The sequence below is a fragment of the Elephas maximus genome, chromosome 27, assembly GCF_024166365.1.
Source record: "Elephas maximus indicus isolate mEleMax1 chromosome 27, mEleMax1 primary haplotype, whole genome shotgun sequence".
NCBI lineage: Eukaryota > Metazoa > Chordata > Mammalia > Proboscidea > Elephantidae > Elephas > Elephas maximus.
The window spans coordinates 2249130-2270208 of NC_064845.1; the positions used below are offsets into that span (position 1 = coordinate 2249130).

The 21079-nt window shown below is 46.0% G+C and overlaps 1 protein-coding gene across 5 annotated transcripts in view; it reads right to left on the reverse strand.

Annotated features, from left to right (window-relative positions):
• CTDSPL (CTD small phosphatase like) overlaps positions 1-21079 on the reverse strand; it is a 141644-nt gene that overhangs the window by 16564 nt on the left and 104001 nt on the right. For 3 of the 5 annotated variants that reach the window (XR_007515714.1, XM_049871102.1, XM_049871104.1), the window contains exons 3-5: positions 18990-19022; positions 10735-10836; positions 3195-3251 (exon numbers count right to left, since the gene is read on the reverse strand). Coding sequence is in view for 4 of the 5 variants with exons in the window: in XM_049871102.1 (XP_049727059.1) it covers positions 3195-3251; positions 10735-10836; positions 18990-19022 (192 nt within the window). In the remaining variant the exon portion in view is untranslated. The remainder of the gene's footprint in view (positions 1-3194; positions 3252-10734; positions 10837-18989; positions 19023-21079) is intronic. The other 2 variants (XM_049871103.1, XM_049871106.1) reach the window with 1 other exon arrangement.

Sequence of the window (21079 nt, forward strand, 5' to 3'; positions counted from 1 at the left end):
AAAAACAGACATTTCAGGTGAGGTGAAGCTAGCCTACTCCCAGGCCCCCAAAACAAGCCACTGGGAGGGGCCCTGGAGTGGAGTGGGACAGAGAGCACCTTCCACAGAGTGGCTAGGCTCTGTGCAGCCTTGGGCCAGGCAAGGCCAGGCAAGGCCAGGGTGGGGTAACGAAGCCAGGCTTCAGCCCACACACAGCCTCCTGACTGGGGAGCTTGAACGAATCTGAGGAAGCAAACCGAGAGGTGGGAGAGGAGGCAAAGCTGGTGAGAGAAGGCGGAGGAAGAGGGAGGAGGGAAGAACTAATTAAAACTTGAATAAATTCCATTCAAAATTAGCCACAGTTCACTAAAATAAATCAGACTTGTTAAAATTCAATTTGATTCATATTTACTGAGTTCCAGCTCTGTGCTCAGCCTGAATCAGTTACAAAGATGAATAAAACACAGGCCTTGCCCTTAAGAGCTCACGGTCTAGAACAGACATAAGCAAAAATGTCTAAAAAATACACAGGGCATAAGCAAATTTTAAGCCCGTAGCCACTGAGTCCGTTCTGACTCGTGGCGACCCCATGTCAGAGTCGAATTATACTTCATAAGGTTTTCAATGGCTGTAATCCTATGGAATTAGATTGCCAGGCCTTTCTGTGCAGCACCGCCAGGTGGAGGCGAGCCATCAGCCTCTTGGTTAGCAGCTGAGCACAAATCATTTGTGCCACCCAGGGGCCTAATGAAAGTCACAGCAGAAGCAAATTAAGGACAATTAACTCCTCTCTTCGAAGGGAATCATAGAAGGCAACTTTCGGCCTGGGCCTTGAAGGATGAATAGGAGTTCGCCAGGTCCATAAAGATGAGAAGAAGTGAGCATCCAGGCAGAAGAAACAATCCGAGCACAGGGTCTGGAAAGACCTGGGGTGTCAGTGAACGGCCAGAGCCCTGTGTGACCGGTGCATCTGAGGTGGTGATTGAAGACGGGCGATAGAAGATGTGTGAGAGGCAGGCTGGGTGAGCAGGCAAAGGGCCTCGAATGGCAGAGGGAGCAGGTCAGACATCATCTTGCAGGAGGTGAGGAGAAGCAGAAGGCTGCCAGCAGTTGGACCACATGGAGGACACACTGCCAGAGATAAAGTCTACACAGAACTAACTTCCAAGGCACTGGCCTGACGGAAGCAGGCACTCAGAGAGCCTGGACTTGGAGGGAAACTCCGAGCCCAGTGAAGAGTAGGGCGGGCCTGGGTCTGTGGCCCAGGATGGAGAGAGGGGCCAGAGAAGTGGGACAGCCAACACTGCTCTGAGTTGCTGGAAGTAGGGGAGGACCCAGGGCAGGGCCTGTGGCTGCAGCAGCTCCAGGCTCCCCACTTTGCCTGTGATACTCCTGGGTGCCAGCACCCCTCAAGACGTGGCTGAAAATTGGGGAGTGGAAGCAGAGTGAGCGGGTGCGATCTGCAGTCCTGTCTTCCTGGGGGCATTGCTTGGAAAGCAAGCTCTGCCCCTTGCAAAGGGCAGGCCCAGCTCCTGGCCACACAGGGGGCTGATTTGGGAATTCTGGCGCAGGCGCCTCTGGCGGAGAGGAAGGTCGGGCGTCCAGGCCCGCGTCCCCGTGCAAGTAACCGAGAATAGGCCCACCGGGACCCGCACAGCCTATCCTGGGTTACTTGAATGAGGCCACGGCCTTCGCCAGGGCCTTGGTCCTCCTGCTCTTGGCGCCTATGGCTTCACTCCCTCAGGTGAGAGATGTGCTGACTTGCAGCCCTGGGGCCCTGGGGTACCTGCGGCAGGTAAATCACAGCACAGTCAGGAGGGAGGCCGGTGAGCTGGGGTGGCTCCTGCAAGAACAGGCCGGCACAGTAGGCCAGGTCCCGAGGGGCACGCTCAGGGTCACGCGGCGCCAAGGATTAATTTCTCTCCTGATCCTTGCCTTGCCGTCAGGCAGCTCTCCTTTGTCTCACCACGAGCACTTTGTAACAAAAAGCCAAGATAATAAATGCAGGAGCCTTAACTGCTTCGGGCTGAGTTAATTCAGATGCATTTGCTAAATGCCTCAGTGCCTGCCCTTCTGGCTCCCTGTCGGCTTTTAAAAGTAGGAAGTGTGGAGATTTACCCTGGGAACAGCTTTCTGGCAGGGCCTCCTGAAGAACAGGGGAGAAAGAAAGGGCAGGGGAAGGACCCCTCTGCGTCAGGAAAAGGGCCCTGGGACAGGGGCAGGAAGGGGTTTTTCATTTCATTCCTTCCATTGCGTGATCTTGAACCGATCCCTTTCCCTGGCTGAGCCTCAGTTTCCCCATCTGGACATTAAGGTGGCTGGACCAGCAGATCCCCAAGGCCTTGCCAGCTCTGACACTCTGCACTCAAGAGCCAAAGAGGAATGACTGCTGTCCTTACGCAGAAACATCCTGTTGTCACTTAAGTACCAAGAGAGATTCTCCTTCCTGAGATACGAACACGTCAGCCAGACGACCTCCCTTTAAGACCTTGGGGCTGACGAGGAAGCTGGTCAGACCATTTCTGTGGGAAGCCTGACAAAAATTCTCCCACCCTTCAACCTCCAAGGCTATCCTTCCTACAATGTTTCCAACCTGGTCATGAATGATGCTATTTCTAGAGGAGCTTCCGCAGATAAAGAAAAGTCAGAACTAAGATGCAAGCCGGCGTCATTACTCAAAGCAGCCTGCAGATCCCAAAACTCACACGCCTCCTTTTTCCTTTGTGGTTGGGTTTTCGCTAAAGATTCACCGGAGAAAATCCTGCAGGGGCGACAAGATCAGTGTGGGGTGGCTGGCATTTGAAAGGGACACCTTTTCCCAGGAATCCACCAGAAGTGGGTGACCTGTGGCATTTTCTTGTTCTCTGCTAGAAGACTGGTCACAAGCAATTACATGAGGAAGTTAATTAGACCATCAAGCTAGGCCAGTGGGGAATATGGAAACTTCTAAAGTCTGTACCAAATCAAAGAGCTATTTGAAGTTGCAACCACATCTAATATTTACAAATAGATTATAGTTTTCCTTATAAGCTCAGTAGAAAACAAATTCATCTGAGTGAAAAAAAAACAGAAAACCATTGTACTTATGTAAAGTCTGCTTCCTTTGGACTCAGTAATAAAATGATGACTGAAACGGGAGTTTAAAAATAAAGTTCAGAGGGAATTAATCATTAAAAAATGCTAACCGAAACTCAGATTGGACTTTGATTTCTTACCTGATGTATGGTTCCATCAATTTCAACCGGGACAATAAAATCAGCATTACTAATAGGCTAGAGAGAAAAGAAACCGTAATTAATACGTCTGGAAGAATGATATAGAACTGGAAATTTTAGCAAGAAAAAAAGCTTGCCTGGACCAATGTTTTGATTTTCAGAATAAACAGTTCAGCAGAAGGATGCTGAGAGTATGCCTTGGCTCCTTAAAATATGCACAAGCAGCAAAGCACATTATTTTCTATCCTGAATATCGTTACTTTCTCAGACCTTGATCCAAACTCTTTGTCATCTGTCTTGCTTCCTATCAAAGGATGGGGCAGTCCGGCTCCCGCCCAGAGCTCCCAGGATGACAGGAACCACTGCTGGCCACCAGGGGGTGGAGATGAGCGCCCGGGAGTCCCATAGGACAGGGCAACTCGTGCAAAAGCGATTCGTACTCGGACCTGGAGGAGCAAGCTGAGCTGCCCGTACTGCCCAGGCACGTGGGGTGAAGTCAGAGGCCACGGGCCACAACCTTGGGCACGCTAAGTTTCTCCTCTCTTCCTGGCTCTAGTAATACATCTGATGGGTGCTCACAACTGCATTCAGTCCTAAGAAGCCGTGATTTCAGGCCCTGCCTGGTGGCCTGGCACCGAGTCTCTTGCCCTTTGGGGAGGTCAGCCCACCCTAAGCTGCTCTGCTCCAAAGCAGCCAATGCCCGCCCGGCACACACGCAAACTTCTGGACATTTAAAACGACTCTTTGGCATTATGAATGACATTTAAAATTCAAATATGATTTCTCAGCAGTCACTAAGTTCTCAGTGATGGTCAGAGCGCTAAATGGAATTCCATGAAATAGGTAAAAAACGACTCCAACGAGTAGGCCCCACTGCATCGCCAGTCTGCAAACCCCGGAGTCAGGGGGGAGAGAGGCAGAGGCAAGGAGAGGGCGCGGTGGTCCCTGGGCAGGGGCGTGGGAGAGAGACAGAGGCAAGGAGAGGCTGCGGTGGTCCCTGGGCAGGGGCGTGGGAGAGAGACAGAGGCAAGGAGAGGGCGCGGTGGTCCCTGGGCGTGGAGCCCTGCTACCAGGTGTCTGGTCAGACTCCGAGCTGTACACATGGACATTCCTCTTTGACACGTACACTGAGAATACGTGAAGGCTGTCTGATCCTAGCACCATTACTGGGCACTCAGTACAGCGTGGGGCTTAAAACTACAGCTCCTTTCCTCCCAGGGCTGGAAGGCCAAGGATGAGTTCAATATTCTATAATTTCACAACTAAAACACTGAATCGTGCTAATACACAAAAGGAAAGCGTGAAGGAAGGACCAACGAACTCAGCTGCAGAATCACATTCCTTAGAGAATATTAAAAGAGACACGCCGTTCCCCAGCTCTGAGCAAGCACCAGCCCTCGGTCTCCTCACAGGCTGCTGTAAAGGAAGCTGTACTAAAAAAAAAAAAAAAAGCCCAGGCTTTTCACCTGGGTCCATGAGCCTGTGTGGTGCACAGCCGTACATTTTCAAGGGGAGAGGGCTCATAGCTTTCAGATTCTCAGAGGGCTTTGAAATCCTGAGAACATTAAAAACCATACAATAAAGAATATTCTAGGGAGGCCAGAGAAAAGGAATCAGGAGATGCCGTGCACACCGGCTCGCTGCATCAATGCCCTCTGAGCAGCCCTGGGGGCACAAGGGGCTGCAAGACTCTGTCTTTAGAGCTGGGATCCTTGGCAACCTTGGGGGGTCAGGCCAGTGTTGCCAACACTCCTAAAGCCGCTTGGGAGGATGCTCTCTATGCTTTGATGGCAACTGCCCCCTGTATTGAAGGACTTTCCTCCAGGGGAACTTGAGCTGTCTGCAGCCCTGGGACCAACCCTGGAAGGGGCCGTACAACCAGGAGGAAATGATTATGGCTTGTGTGAAACCCATACCCTCTCACGGATGGTCTCCTGCTCATGCCTCTCAGTGAAGTAAGGGGCATCCTGGCTGAGGATAAAAGGAAGAATATGCCAGGATGGTGAGACGTTGTCTCAGGTACTTACACACGTTACCAGCAGAGATCAGTCTCTGGAGAAGGACATCACACTCGGTAAAGTAGGGGGTCATCGAAAAAGAGGAAGACCCTCAATGAGATGGATCGACACAGTGGCTGCAACAATGGGCTCAAGCATGACAACAACCATGAGGATGGCGCAGGACTGGGCAGTGTTTCTTTCTGTTGTACACGGGGTAGCTGTGAGTGGGACTTGACGCCACCTCACAACAACAACATGGTGTAACTAGCCAAGCAATAGGGGCCCTGGTAGAGCCATGGTTAAGACTCGGCTTCTAACCAGAAGGTCAGCAGTTCAAATCGGCCAGCCATTCCTTGGAAACCCTATGGGGCAGTTCTACTCCGTCCTATAGGGTTGCTAGGAGTCAGAATCAGCTGGACAGCAACAGGTCTGGCCAAGCAGTAGTAGAGCAGTTCCCATTGTCTGAAACAGCCCACGGAAAACAGGATCAGACCCTAAACACCTGCTTCTTCTCCCTAACACACCAATCCCTGATTTCCAAACTTTTTCATCATTTGCTTCTTCTAAGCAACTGATTTCAAGAAGTGGAAAAACGGTTAGTTAACTTGTTTCTTAACAGTGTAGCCAGAGCTGGAACCACAGGATCACCTGGGCCCACGAGCCTGTATCCTTTGGTAGTTTTGTAATTCTTGCCGTTTTTTTCTGGTGGGGGATGGAGAGCGAGGAAGGCGATGGAAGTGAGATGGCCCAACGCTCCACTCTGATCATCACTGCAGCTCCGCACCATTCACGAGGGGTCATGGAGGTGGATACGCACTCAGCCACCAGGTTTATAAGACCCTCTAGCAACCTCTTGTCATGAAAATGGTGAAAATAAACGGCTGAATCCATTCAGACGCCATCAACTTTGGCAGGTTTCTTCAGAGTTGGACATCCTTCAGAAAATGGTCTGGCCACAAGGCCATGAAAGTGGAAATCAATAACAGAAAAATTAGGGAAAAGAAATCAAATACTTGGAAACTGAACAATACCCTGCTCAAAAAAGACTGGGTTACAGAAGACATTAAGGGGGGAATAACGAAATTCATAGAATGCAATGAGAATGAAAACACTTCCTATCAAAACCTCTGGGACACAGCAAAAGCAGTGCTCAGAGGTCAATTTATATCGATAAATGCACACATACAAAAAGAAGAAAGAGCCAAAATCAGAGAACTGTCCCTACAACTTGAACAAATAGAAAGCGAGCAACAAAAGAATCCATCAGGCACCAGAAGAAAACAAATAATAAAAATTAGAGCTGAACTAAATGAATTAGAGAACAGAAAAACAACTGAAAGAATTAACAAAGCCAAAAGCTGGTTCTTTGAAAAAATTAACAAAATTGATAAATCATTGGCCAGACTGACTAAAGAAATACAGGAAACAAATAACCTGAATAAGAAACGAGACGGGCCACATCACAACAGACCCAACTGAAATTAAAAGAATCATATCAGATTATTACGAAAAATTGTACTCTAACAAATTTGCAAACCTAGAAGAAATGTATGAATTCCTAGAAAAACACCAACTACCTAAACTAACACAATCAGAAGTAGAACAACTAAATAGACCCATAAAAAAAAAGAGATTGAAACGGTAATCAAAAAACTCCCAACAAAAAAAAGCCCTGGCCCGGACGGCTTCACTGCAGAGTTCTACCAAACTTTCAGAGAAGAGTTAACACCACTACTACTAAAGGTATTTCAAAGCATAGAAAATGATGGAATACTACCCAACTCATTCTATGAAGCCACCATCTCCCTGATACCAAAACCAGGTAAAGACACCACAAAAAAAGAAAATTACAGACCTATATCCCTCATGAACATAGATGCAAAAATCCTCAACAAAATTCTAGCCAATAGAATTCAACAACATATCAAAAAAACAATCCACCACAACCACGTGGGGTTTATACCAGGTATGCAAGGCTGGTTTAATATCAGAAAAACCATTAATGTAATCCACCATATAAATAAAACAAAAGACAAAAACCACATGATCTTATCAATAGATGCAGAAAAGGCATTTGACAAAGTCCAACACCTATTCATGATAAAAACTCTCAGCAAAATAGGAATTGAAGGAAAATTCCTCAACATAATAAAGGGCATCTATACAAAGCCAACAGCCAACATCACTCTAAATGGAGAGAACCTGAAAGCATTTCCCTTGAGAACAGGAACCAGACAAGGATGCCCTTTATCACTGCTCTTATTCAACATTGTGCTAGAAGTCCTAGCCAGAGCAACTAGGCTAGACAAAGAAATAAAGGGCATCTGGATTGGCAAGGAAGAAGTAAAATGATCTCTATTTGCAGATGACATGATCTTATACAGAGAAAACCCTAAGGAATCCTCCAGAAAACTACTGAAACTAATAGAAGAATTTGGCAGAGTCTCAGGTTATAAGATAAACATACAAAAATCACTTGGATTCCTCTATATCAACAAAAAGAACATCGAAGAGGAAATCACCAAATCAATACCATTCACAGTAGCCCCCAAGAAGATAAAATACTTAGGAATAAATCTTACCAAAGATGTAAAAGACCTATACAAAGAAAACTACAAAGTACTACTGCAAGAAACTAAGAAGGACCTACATAAGTGGGAAAACATACCTTGCTCACGGATAGGAAGACTTAACATAGGAAAAATGTCTATTCTACCAAAAGCCATCTATACATACAATGCACTTCCGATCCAAATCCCAATGACGTTTTTTAATGTGATGGAGAAACAAATCACCAACTTCATATGGAAGAGAAAGAAGCCCCGGATAAGTAAAGCATTACTGAAAAAGAAGAAGAAAGTGGGAGGCCTCACTCTACCTGATTTTAGAACGTATTATACAGCCACAGTAGTCAAAACAGCCCGGTACTGGTACAACAATAGGCACATAGACCAATGGAACAGAATTGAGAACCCGGATATAAATCCATCCACATATGAGCGGCTGATATTTGACAAAGGCCCAGTGTCAGTTAATTGGGGAAAAGATAGTCTTTTTAACAAATGGTGCTGGCATAACTGGATATCCATTTGCAAAAAAATGAAACAGGACCCATACCTCACACCATGCACAAAAACTAACTCCAAGTAGATCAAAGACCTAAACATAAAGACTAAAACGATAAAGATCATGGAAGAAAAAATAGGGACAACACTAGGAGCCCTAATATAAGGCATAAACAGAATACAAAACATTACCAAAAATGACGAAGAGAAATCAGATAACTGGGAGCTTCTAAAAATCAAACACCTATGCTCATCTAAAGACTTCTCCAAAAGAGTAAAAAGACCATCTACAGATTGGGAAAAAATTTTCAGCTATGACATCTCCGAGCAGCGCCTGATCTCTAAAATCTATATGATTCTGTTAAAACTCAACCACAAAAAGACAAACAACCCAATCAAGAAGTGGGCAAAGGATATGAACACGCACTTCACCAAAGAAGATATTCAGGCAGCTAACAGATACATGAGAAAATGCTCTCGATCATTAGCCATTAGAGAAGTGCAAATTAAAACTACGATGAGGTTCCATCTCACTCCAACAAGGCTGGCATTAATCCAAAAAACACAAAATAATAAATGTTGGAGAGGCTGCGGAGAGATTGGAACTCTTATACACTGCTGGTGGGAATGTAAAATGGTACAACCACTTTGGAAATCTATCTGGCGTTTTCTTAAACAGTTAGAAATAGAACTACCATACAACCCAGAAATCCCACTCCTCGGAATATACCCTAGAGAAATAAGAGCCTTTACACGAACAGATATATGCACACCCATGTTTATTGCAGCTCTGTTTACAATAGCAAAAAGCTGGAAGCAACCAAGGTGTCCATCAATGGATGAATGGTTAAATAAATTATGGTATAGTCACACAATGGAATACTACGCATCGATAAAGAACAGTGACGAATCTGTGAAACATTTCATAACATGGAAGAACCTGGAAGGCATTATGCTGAGTGAAATTAGTCAGATGCAAAAGGACAGATACTGTATAAGACCACTATTATAAGATCTTGAGAAATAGTATAAACTGAGAAGAACACATACTTTTGTGGTTACGAGGCGGGGGGAGGGAGGTAGGGTGGGAGAGGGTTATTTACTGATTAGTTAGTAGATAAGAACTACTTTAGGTGAAGAGAAGGTCAATACTCAGTACATGGAAGGTCAGCTCAACTGGACTGGACCAAAAGCAAAGAAGTTTCCAGGATAAACGGAATACTTCAAAGGCAAGTGGAGCAAGGGCGGGGGGTTTGGGGACTATGGCTTAAGGGGACTTCTAAGTCAACTGGCGAAATAATTCTACTACGAAAACATTCTGCATCCCACTTTGAAGTGTGGCGTCTGGGGTCTTAAATGCTAACAAACGGCCATCTAAGATGCATCAATCGGTCTCAACCCACCTGGATCAAAGGAAAATGAAGAACACCAAGGTCACATGATAACTATGAGCCCAACAGACAGAAAGGGCCACATGAACCAGAGACTTACATCATCCTGAGACCAGAAGAACTAGATGGTGCCCGGCCACAACTGATGACTGCCCTGACAGGGAGCACAACTGAGAACCCCTGAGGGAGCAGGAGATCAGTGGGATGCAGACCCCAAATTCTCATAAAAAGACCAGACTTAATGGTCTGACTGAGACTAGAAGAATCCCAGCAGTCATGGTCCCCAAACCTTCTGTTGGCCCAGGACAGGAACCATTCCCGAAGACAACTCATCAGACATGGAAGGGACTGGACAATGGGTTGGACAGAGATGGTGATGAAGAGTGAGTTACTTGTATCAGGGGGACACTTGATACTGTGTTGGCATCTCCTGTCTGGAGGGGAGACAGGAGGGTAGAGAGGGTTAGAAACTGGCAAAACCGTCACGAAAGGGGAGACTGGAATGAGGGAGCGGGCTGACTCATTAGGGGGAGAGTAAGTGGGAGTACGGAGTAAGGTGTATATAAGCTTATATGTGACAGACTGACTTGATTTGTAAACTTTCACTTAAAGCACAATAAAAATTATTTAAAAAAAAAAAAAAAGAAAATGGTCTGGGAAAATTTCCAGGATGGTAGGTTGCTTGGCAGTTTCCAACAGTGCCTCCCCAATACCTCCCAATAAAACCCACAGTGCTCAGGTTACCTTGACAAGCACGCATTACTGTCCTGGGGCACTGATCGCCTTGTGCCATCTGAAAAGCATTTCTTCAGGGGTTATAATGTTAACGAACTCCAATCTCATAAGTAAGAATGAGGTCTCAGCATACCGGCAGCCCAGCATTTCCCTTCCAGACTAATGATGTTAAACTCAACACTTTAGGTAATGTTCACCTGAGTTAATAAGCTGGTGTTATTGGAATTTCTTAAGGAACAGTGAAGTCGTATACCAACCACCACAGGCTTTCATCCTTTCTGTTTTTACCTTCCCAACACAATTGGGATCGAATCACAAAGATCACTGGTAACTATTAGTGTTGATTTACCTTGAATGAACTGTGTACCAATGTTTCATCTAAATCAATGACCACACATTTCTTTCCATAGTCAAGCACCGTCACCTCCGGAAGGAGGTATTTAGCTGGTGGCTAAAGGGAAAAAAAAAAAAAAATGTTATCTACATGTAAAAGACAAACCAATTCCCTTATGATTGTATTAGGCTATGTTAATGAAGTTCAAAATGAAACCAAACATTTAAATGCCTGGTCAAGTACACCATGGAATTTCATTAAGACCAATGAGAATTACTAGCCTGCAACTCAAGTTTTACCAAACAAATACTGTGCCATTATCTGCGTGGTGGATATGACGGTCGAGGTTTCGGAACCAGGAAACCCTGGGTTTGAATAGCAGTTCTGCCACTTTCTTGGCTGTGAGCTGGGTAATTATACATACCATGAGAGGTTGTTACTATCATTTACAGTAAAGGTAAAGCACCTAGCGTTCTGCCTGGAACATATATGGGGGCTACTGTCATTACTAAAATGGACTACGCAAGAATGAGTGTTTAATTATAATAGCTACTATACCTAGTGCAGGCCCATTTTCTGGGGTCTTAAGTTGCCTGAAATTCACTGTGGCAGTTAAGCGCATTTTAGGGTTATGTTGGAACCACAGTATTTATTTTTTTAAATATCGTGACTGACATTTAAAAAAAATTGCATACCCACCAGGAAGATGCAATCCAAAGTGGTCCTCAACAGTAGGAAGCAGGAATTAAATGGGCCCAGGTACAGTGCCCTGCCTTGCGCCCCAGTGGGGTACAACACTGAGCAAATGTGCCCTTTTTCACCACCCCAATTCTTTGTTGCTGGAAGCTCTCCTGTTATCCATATGCTGTGAGTTAGCCGGAAAACCTACTTCTATGTCTCTCTAGAAGTTAACGCTAATCCTGGGATAAAGGGGCCATGAAAAGTTAATAAAACGCTAGGTATCTTCAGCCTACCTCACTCTTGATGTATTTATTTAACTTTGCCTCATTCCAGAAATGATTTAAAGTATTTTAGTTTACTCTGTGGTATATTCAGTGTCCACTGTTAACTAGCTAGTTTTCTGGCCTGTAAGAAGGTCAAGCTCTGTTCAGTGTTTGATGCAAAACAAAACACAAGAAAGTTCTTCTTTCTAGCCACTGAGGATAGACTATTTAGTTTATTAAATAAAACAAGAAAAAAATGAAATTGAGAGGCTCTCCCTTTTAAGTGGGTATTTCTTTTGCGTGTGTAGTGTGGTTTGTTTGTTTAAACTGAACATTAGCCAAGGATCTAATTTTGTACTTTAGCTGGTTCCATAGTGGATGTAACACAGGCAGTCAACAGGTTAAGTAAATTTGCAAGTAAGGTGATCGCCTTGGCAGGGAGGTGGGGTGCAGGGCAGGCTGAGAACCAGCTACGCGTGGGGATACGGCCGGTTCTAACTCTAGGGGGGCTCTCCAGAAAACTCGGGTGTCTTCAACCTTTCTACTATCACCCACAAGAAGAACAAGCCCTGAAAGCCTTCCAACGCCCGTAGACCTAATTAAAGCTCACCATGAAGTCTTCCCTCACTCTTTGGCACTAGGAAAGGGTGTTTCTTAAAAAGTGGGCATAGAATTTGGGGTCCTAGAAAGGACTTGGAGCCCTGGTGGCACAGTGGTTAAGTGCTACAGCTGCTAACCAAAAGGTCGGCAGTTTGAATCCTCCAGCCGCTCCTTGGAAACCCTATGGGGCAGTCCTACTCTGTCCTATAGGGTTGCCGAGAGTTGGAATTGACTCAACAGGCAACACGAGAAAGGACTCAGTCCTTCACTATAAATCAAAGAGTCAGCCGATTATAAAACCCAAAACATTAAAAGACACTCACAGGCAGACGTTTTGTATCAAAAAGGGTTTTAAAAAGGCAGGGTTGTGAGGAGCTCTTTAAAAAGGTGGGGCGTGGTCAGAGAGGACTTGGGGGATCTCCGTGTGGGGCCATAGCAGAAAGTATGTTTACAGCCAGAATAAAATTTGTTGTAATTTTTTTATTACACACTTATGTAATAAAAACATATTCTGACCGTAAAGAATGCAGACACGGAAGAATAAAACACAAGTATTCCTTTTTCTCTGTCCCCCCTTCCCTCCCACAGATGCCCGCCCTCCTTGGAGTCTGGTGGGCATCTGCCCAGTCCTCCCACCAGGAGTTTATCTGCTACTAAGACAACGCTTTAACTTGATGTAATTGCTAAGATTGAAAAACAAGCATCTAGAAACTCTACCCCTAGCATATCTGAAAACATCAAATTTCTGCCAAAAGTGGCTCAGTTATTTTCCAAACCCAAGGAATTAAAATTACTTTCCTAGCATTTTTAACCCACACTTTACAAGCACTCTCTGGGTTAACTGTACGTGAAAAGCCTTATGAAGTACTATTCTCAGAGAGACAAGACCAAGAAGGGTGAGACTCATTTAAGCTACCGATTTGGTGTTTGTGCTGCAGAGAGTAAGATCAGGCTGGGGTCGGGGCACGAGCCAGGAGGCTTCCATGAATCCATTCCTAAACGCACACAGCCTCTCTGCAAGCTAGGCTTTAGGTTAACGCCATTTCCATTCTTAGGAATTCTTCTGGACAGATTTGTAAGGACACTGTACGAGACGGCAAAAGTACTTTGTTATTTCGATTGATCTGTTTAGGTGACGCTAGAATCATTAACTAAGAAATGTCCCGGAGCAAAATTTCTCTCAGGCCAGCTTAAAGCTGAAGAGTAAGAGAAACACTGGCTATTTATCAAGAAGGGCCTTCTTTTACAGAACTGCTTGCTCAAAAGTACAGGGCGGGCATTGCTGGGGGTGCCAGGGGGGGACCTTACCAGGGGTGAGGTGGGGTGAGGAGAGGGACCATGGCTGGCCATTCGGAGTTTAGGGGGGTGTTCTTTCCAGTCCTCTTCCTGGGAGTAAATCTGGGATGTCCTGTCCCTGGCAGTGAACTGACAACCATGAACAATAAATTCTAAGTTTATTTCCAAGGAGCCCTGGTGGTACAACAGTTAAGTGCTGGTTTGCTAACTGAAAGGTCAGCGGTTCAAACCCACCCAGCGGCTCCGTGACAGAAAGACCTGGAGATATGCGCTGTAAGGTAATGCTATTCAGCTATATGCATCCCCTTCCTAATGGAGTCAGCTTTGCTCCTCCCTGAAGCATGCTGGGGATGAATTCGGGATGGACTTGGGCTAAGGTACAAGGCCACGAGTGGCATGACCGGGCCAGTGGCCAAGGCCGAAGAATGCCTTAGGAACAAGAAGGAAAACATCTGGGCCTGGACGTGAAGTCCCTGGGAACACTGACAGCCCAAGGATGTGGGAGAAAATGATGAGCCTTTGTCCCAGCTGGAATGGTATATAGGCTTGTGTCCCTGTCTAGGTAGTTGTGGAAAATGCTCCAGCCAGCCGCCACTGGAGAGCAGCTGCTTGCCCGTGTCAGTAAGTTTCCCTGAACGTATGAATTTGGAAAGGGTTATTTTTTTTGGATGTGTCAGTTCTTCGGATTATCTGCCAGGACGCACAGCGAGGGTCTTCCCTTGCTGGGGCCGTCCCCCGACATGCTCCCATAAAGATTAATAAAGATTTACAGCCTAAAAAACCCTATGGGGCTGTTCTACTCTGTCACATGGGGTCGCTATGAATCGGAATCGACTCGTTGGCACCTACGACAACAAGGTTATTTCCTTTGGATCACTCGCCCCATACACCCTCACAAATATTATAGATTTGGTATGTCTTTCTGGTATGTTAGATTGTTGTTTTTCTACTTAAGATTTCTCAGGCTCAGGGTCTGCTCAGGGACCCCTGAGCCTGGGAGTTCAGGGTAGCGCTCAGGGAGACCTGTAGGAGGAGACGACTCCAGATGGGCTTACTGAGAACAGGTGCTCTGCTTCTATGTCCTGTGTAAGGTTTGGTGGAAAAAGCCTGCTACTGCCTATTAAAAGCCGTAGGCAAACAGCATAGAGACACACTGTTAGAAACAAATTTCTTCTCTCCCTTTCAAAAGGCATTTTCCCCAAAAGCCATGATGAGGAGGCAGGAAGGGACGGGAAACATGGACGGATGGAAACGGGGAACAGGGGGTGTGGAAGGGGACAAGGGCTGATACTGTGCTGGGGATTGCAACCGATGTCACCAAACAATCTGAGTATAAACTGTTGAATGAAAATTAATTTGCTCCATAAAGTTTCACCTAAAGCATCCTAAATAATAATAATAATAATGGAAAAAAAAGGCATTTTTATGGCTCAGCTACACTGCCAACCCAGTGTTTGTGAGCAAAAGTGTGGTGTGTGATTCAGGCAAGAGTGTAGAAGGGTAGGTCTTGGGTCAGCCCCAGCAGCACGCCCCCGAGCCAAACTATTCGTGTGCTACCCTCTTCAAGCCAGGACCGCCCCAGCGTCAGCAGTTTCTAAATCTTCTGTCTCTCTGCACCTTCCCCTTCCCCCTCAATACCTGACTTTAACAAACAGCTCATGCAGCTTCCTAACACGATGTGTGGAGGGCCCCAAATCTCCAGCCCACAGCTGAGAGGCAGATGTCACTGAGTGGAACACTTAACACCAAGTGCAAACAAAGGCGTCACTTCCAACAGGTGGGCAGGATACCTGAGTAGTCACTGGGGCCAAGAACGCTGGGCTGCTACTTCATGAGTTAAACCAGAATAAATTCCAGATGGCCCAAAGAGTTAATGAAACTACAAAGTAGCCCTGGTGGCACAGTAGTTAAAGCGCTCAGCTGCTAACCGAAAGGTTAGTGGTTTGAACTCACTCACTAGCCGCTGGTGGGAGAAAGATATGACAGCCTGCATCCATAAAGATTACAGCCTTGGAGACCCTACGAGGCAGTTCTACTCTGTCCTATAGTGTCGCTACGAGTTGGAATCGACTAACAGCAACAGGTTTTGGTTTTAATGAAACTACTACAATCCTAGAAGAAAATGTGGATCACAGAGTAAAAAAAAAACAAACCCGAACCATTGCCATGGAATCGACACTGACTGACAGCGATCGAGAGATCTTTCTAAGCATGACATAAAATCCAGGAGCCTAAGGAAGAAGATTAATACACTGGCCTATCATAAAATTAAAACTTACTTGTGGCCCAAATGATCACAAACGAGGTCAAAAGATACGACATAACTTTGGGAACGAGTGCTAATTTCCTTGAAAGTTAAAAAGATAAACAACACAGAAGAAAAGACATACACAGCCAATAAACTTCTGAAAACATGTTCATATTCACTCATAAATGAAGAAATGAAAATCAAAGCAAAGAGATACCATTCATTTCTTTCAGATTAGCAAAGACTAATGCATTGGACAACAACCATTTTTGGTAAGAGCGGAGCAATCTCATGGTCTCTTTGTGGGACTATAAATTAGCACAGGTTTTAGAAGGACAATTAGGCTTTACTCTATCAAAAATCGTAGGAAAAAAAAAGACCCCAAAAAACCAAACGTGTTGCCGTCGAGTTGATTCCAACTCATTGCGACCCTATAGGGCAGAGTAGAACTGCCCCGTGGGGTTTCCAAAGAGCGGCTGGTGGATTCAAACTGTCAACCTTCTGGTTAGCAGCTGAGCTCTTAACCACTGCACCACCAGGGCTCCAAAATTATAAAATATATCCTTTAAGTTAGTGTTTCTATAATTAGTGACTGATAACACAGATACGATCACGTAGGTCCATAAACACACGTGTACCAAGGATATTCGCACAAGCACCTGTAATAGCACATAAATGGAAACAAAGTAAATGCAGTTAACGGCAGATAAAAAACGAGGCAGGTCTGTAGGTACTAACATTTGGAAAGATGTCCAAGCGATCTTACTGAAAGCAAAAAGCAATTTGCAGAAGGGTGGGTACCATACGACCCTATTTGTCCCAGAAGTTCCCACCAGGACACAAAAGATATTAAAACTAGTTACTCCAGGCAGTGGGGCTAGGTTGGGGGAAGTTTTCTTCCTACTTTAATCTTTCAGCTTTTTTTTTTTTAAAACCATGAGCTTGAATTATTGTTTAGTAAAAAAGTAAATGGCCAAACCTGCACACTTAAACAGTGAATGAAAAAGGTGGCGGGGGGGGGGGGTGTGAAGTGGGAAGCAGAGATAGGGGACTCCAGCTGGAACTGTCTGCCATTCACAGGCTCAGAGGCACCCTAATCTTCCTGGCCTGGAGAAAGCTTTCAGGAGATTGTGGGACCAGGTTTAGAGGTTCAGCACAAGCCTAGGTTTCTGGTTCTGCGGTGCAGCACCCCAATCTCTCAGGGCTCCCAGCACTGACCAGGTCCCCGTACAGTCTGGAAAGGCAAGGGCCACTCTGTTTATGTGACCTGGGGCTGAGGAGGTGGGTGCAGATCTGCAGGGGTCCCACGGCTTGAGTCCCGGGGCTGAGCTGGCCCCCAGCTGGACCTGGGTTCAGTCCTGCGTGCGAAGCAGGCGGTGGAGCTCAGACTGTGTCTGCCAGTGGGACTGTTTTCCTGGAGGTTATCACTCAAGATGCAAGTAACTTTAGCTTGGTTGTTTTCCTGCCAGATGTTTCTAGAGTCATCAGGCCTGACCCGTGACTCACGCTTGAGACACAGTCAGCAGTTTACCGACCTAACACTGGGCTAAATCACACAAGGACCCTCCTTTCCCTTGGCTGTTTTATTCCAGTATATGTTGCTGAGTCTAGATTTGTGGAAAATGGGTCAGTTGCCTCATAGGAGTATTTCACACTGACTAATGCTTTGACTGGATGCTTAACTTCATAGATGGCTGTAATTCACAAAGTTAATTCAACTTTGAAAAAAAAAAAAACAGCACTAGGGGTACTAGAGGTGGGGGGACAGTGCTACTAGCCACCTGCTTGATGGAGGCAGCTTTGCAGGCAAGAGCCCTGTAGTGGTTAAGAGCTCAGCTGCGAACCAAAAGGTCAGTGGTTCGAATCCACCAGCTGCTCCTGGGGAACCCCATGGGGTAGTTCAACTCTGTCCTATGGGGTCTCTATGAGTTGGAATCGACTTGATGGCATTGGATTTGGTTTTTGGTTTTGCAGGAAAAATGTCACATTAAACTATTTTGTATAAAGGTTAAAAAAAAGACCTCTGGTATCAACCCCATGGGGTATCCCTGTCAAGCACTGGACAGAAAGTTGTACTACATAATCAATTTCCTTGATTACAGCCAGTTTTCCCAAAAAAGCCCAACCCCCAGGCACGCTGGGAATGTTAGGCTCACTCCACAGACGCTTGTAATTTGTTAATCAATGGAGAGCTAAAGTTCTGAGAAAAATAAAATGACTGAAAACTTTCTTGGGCAATCTGTGAGTAACACCCACGACCAAAGTCTTTGAAGTCAGCCCACGGTAATGAAATCCACTCCTTTGTGTTAAGATTGTTATGTCTCTTAGATGTTCCCAGAAAATATTTGGGGGGGGGAAAAAAAAAACTGAAAGATGGATGAGCAGATTTGAACCAGATAATCCTTACAAACTAAGATATCAATTACAGACATCGTTTAAAAAATGAAATCATTCTCTAAGAAAAAGGGCTGTTGGAAAGGCCTTAAGGGAGTTATCAGCTTGCTTCCAGCTGAATGGTCTCAGGCTGAATGGCTCCTCCGCTGGCCAGGCAGGTGGAAGCACAGGAGTGGAGGGAACTGCTGGACAGGGCCCGTGCTGGGGTGGGGCCCTCCTGCAAATTCGGGGACTGGAAACAGAAGTGCTGTGGTCCAAGGGAGCCCCCAGCAGGGGCAGAACGGCAGCTGGGGGTGGGCTCTGCCATTTCTCTGATCTCAGGGCCCCAGCCAAGCTGCTGACACTGCTGACCAAGCCAGAGGTGGTTCTGGTCACCTGGGACCTGGGCTTGGTGAGTCCAGTACCATCGGGCCTGAACCAGCTGCAAAGATCCATGTCTGGGCAAATGTTGCTCTCCCCAGCCTACGGCAGTGGGATGAAGAGTCTCGGGGGCAGGAGCAAGCTACCTCAGCGTATTAAGACTCGGGGGTCCTTCTCAGAGAGAAAGGAGAGGTGTGAATTTGGTTAGTAGACACCGTTGCCCCGCTGGTCCCGAGAAGGAAACCATACAGAACTTTATGCTCACAGTTTAAGATGTAGCTTCATTTTTCTTCTTTAACAGAGCTGTTTATACCACATGGTAAAACTCAACATACATGAGAATGTTCATCATTTTATCATCTATGTTAGTAGGCCCACAGCCACAAGTTCCTAGGAATGTTTAAATAAAATTGGATAAATATACATACACTTGGTATGGGAATGACCTGCCTCTGGTCACCCTGAGGAAAAAAACAAAAAAGCCATGGTCAGGTTTGAAGAAAAGTAGAAGATGGTCTCAAAAGAAATTTCAAAGCACTCTTGAGTATGGCCACCATATGATCCCACCCGCCGCCCCCCGTACCTTGGTGGTGTTTAACGCAGGAACCCAAAGACTCCCCACCTTGGGGCGCTGGGTTCCATTCTGCCTCCCAGACACACCCTCCCCCCACAAGCCAGGCTGATTCCTGAGGCTTGCGAGCAATCTGTGTATATTTAAATAACTACTGCCTCTTCTCCCAAACCCTGGTGGTGCAGTGGTTAAGAGCTCAGCTGCTAACCAAAAGGTCAGCAGTTCGAAGCCACCAGGCGCTCCTTGGAAACTCTATGGGGGCAGCTCTACTCTGTCCTATGGCGTCGCTGTGAGTCAGAATTGACTCGATGGCAATGGGTTTGGTTCTTTTTTTTTGGTCTTCTCCCAGGAATTTAATCCTTAATTTAAAAATAAATAAAAACCCATACTTTACTTTAATCCATGATTCCCTCTAGGAACTGGTCTGTTTCTTCTTTTCAGCAGGGTTTTCCCTAAAAAGACTAAGCCTTAAGTCAACATAATACACACGGAGAGCAAGACAAGTTCCCCAGATTACAGGCTCCCCTAGCCACCCCAGGTCCTCTTCTATGGGCGTGTTAAGTAGAGGGGACAAGCCACCTACAACAAGTCCCCTCCCAGGCCACAGACGAGAGAGCAGCTTCCTCCTTCAAGGGGAACAGAACCTTTATTTGTAGGGACCTGAGGGCCTTAGCTGTTCCTCAGCCCTGGAACGCCAACGTATCAAACTTAATGAGCACACGTCATGTTACCATCATTAGTAAACTCTAATAACAGCACAAATGTATTTCCACTGAGCGTTTCCACTTCCTGTTTTTTTTCTTCCTTTTCAGGTGGCGGTATGGGTGCAATGGACAGCAGGACTAGTGTCCCGGATGAGAGGATGCACTGGTCCATGGCCTCCCACGTGGAAGGTTTGTAAAAATGTATGTCCCTCTTTACTGAAGGGGTCTGCCTTAGTCACCTAGTGCTGCTATAACAGAAATACCACAAGTGGATGGCTTTAACAAAGAGAAATTTATTCTCTCACAGCCTAGGGGGCTAGAAGTCTGAATTCAAGGTGCCAGCTCCAGGGGAAGGCTTTCTCTGTCCGCTCTGGAGGAAGGTCCTTGTCATCAATCTTCCCTGGTCAAGGAGCTTCTCAGCACAGGGACCTGGGTGCAAAGGACAAGCTAATCTCCTGGCTCTTGTTTCTTGGTCGTATGAGGCCCCCTCATCTCTGTGCTGGCTTCTCTCTTTTATATCTCAAGAGAGATTGATTTAAGACTTAATCTTATAGATAGAGTCCTGCCTCATTAACATAACTGCCTCTAATCCTGCCTCATTAACTTCATAGAGGTAGGATTTACAACACATAGGAAAATCATATCAGATGACAAAATGGTGGACAATCACACAATACTGGGAATCATGGACTGGCCAAGTTGACACACATTCTTGGGGGACACAATTCAATCCACCACAGGGTCCCTGGTAATAGGTTTCTATTGTGAAGAGGCAAAATCTGTAGGTGATGGCAGATGGCTGGCACCTTCCCTGGCTCTGCTCTGACTCTGAGAACCATTGAGCAACTTCTTGATTATCTCCAGTCCCCAGTCACCTCCTCTCCTTTTTGGGGAGACGTAGGGCTTGCCTCAAGGCTGTTGCTCAAGGCAGAGCAGTGCTGCTCTCTAACACGCTACAATCAAAATTCTAGTTTTCCAAAGCTTGTGCAGAGAAGTTAATTTTGGAAGCTCTTAAATAGTATTCTCAACACTTGGACCCAAGAGCGGATCACTACTCTGGGTGGGTGAGATTTTAACCAGAAGCTCACAAATCCACTGGGTCACCCCTGAGTAGGGTCTAGCAACCTCAGTTCTACTGACATTTTGGACTGGGTAGTTCTTTGTTGTGGGGTGCTGTCCTGTAGGATGTTTACCAGTGTCCCCGGCCTCTACCCACCAGATGCCAGAAGACCCCTCCCCCAGC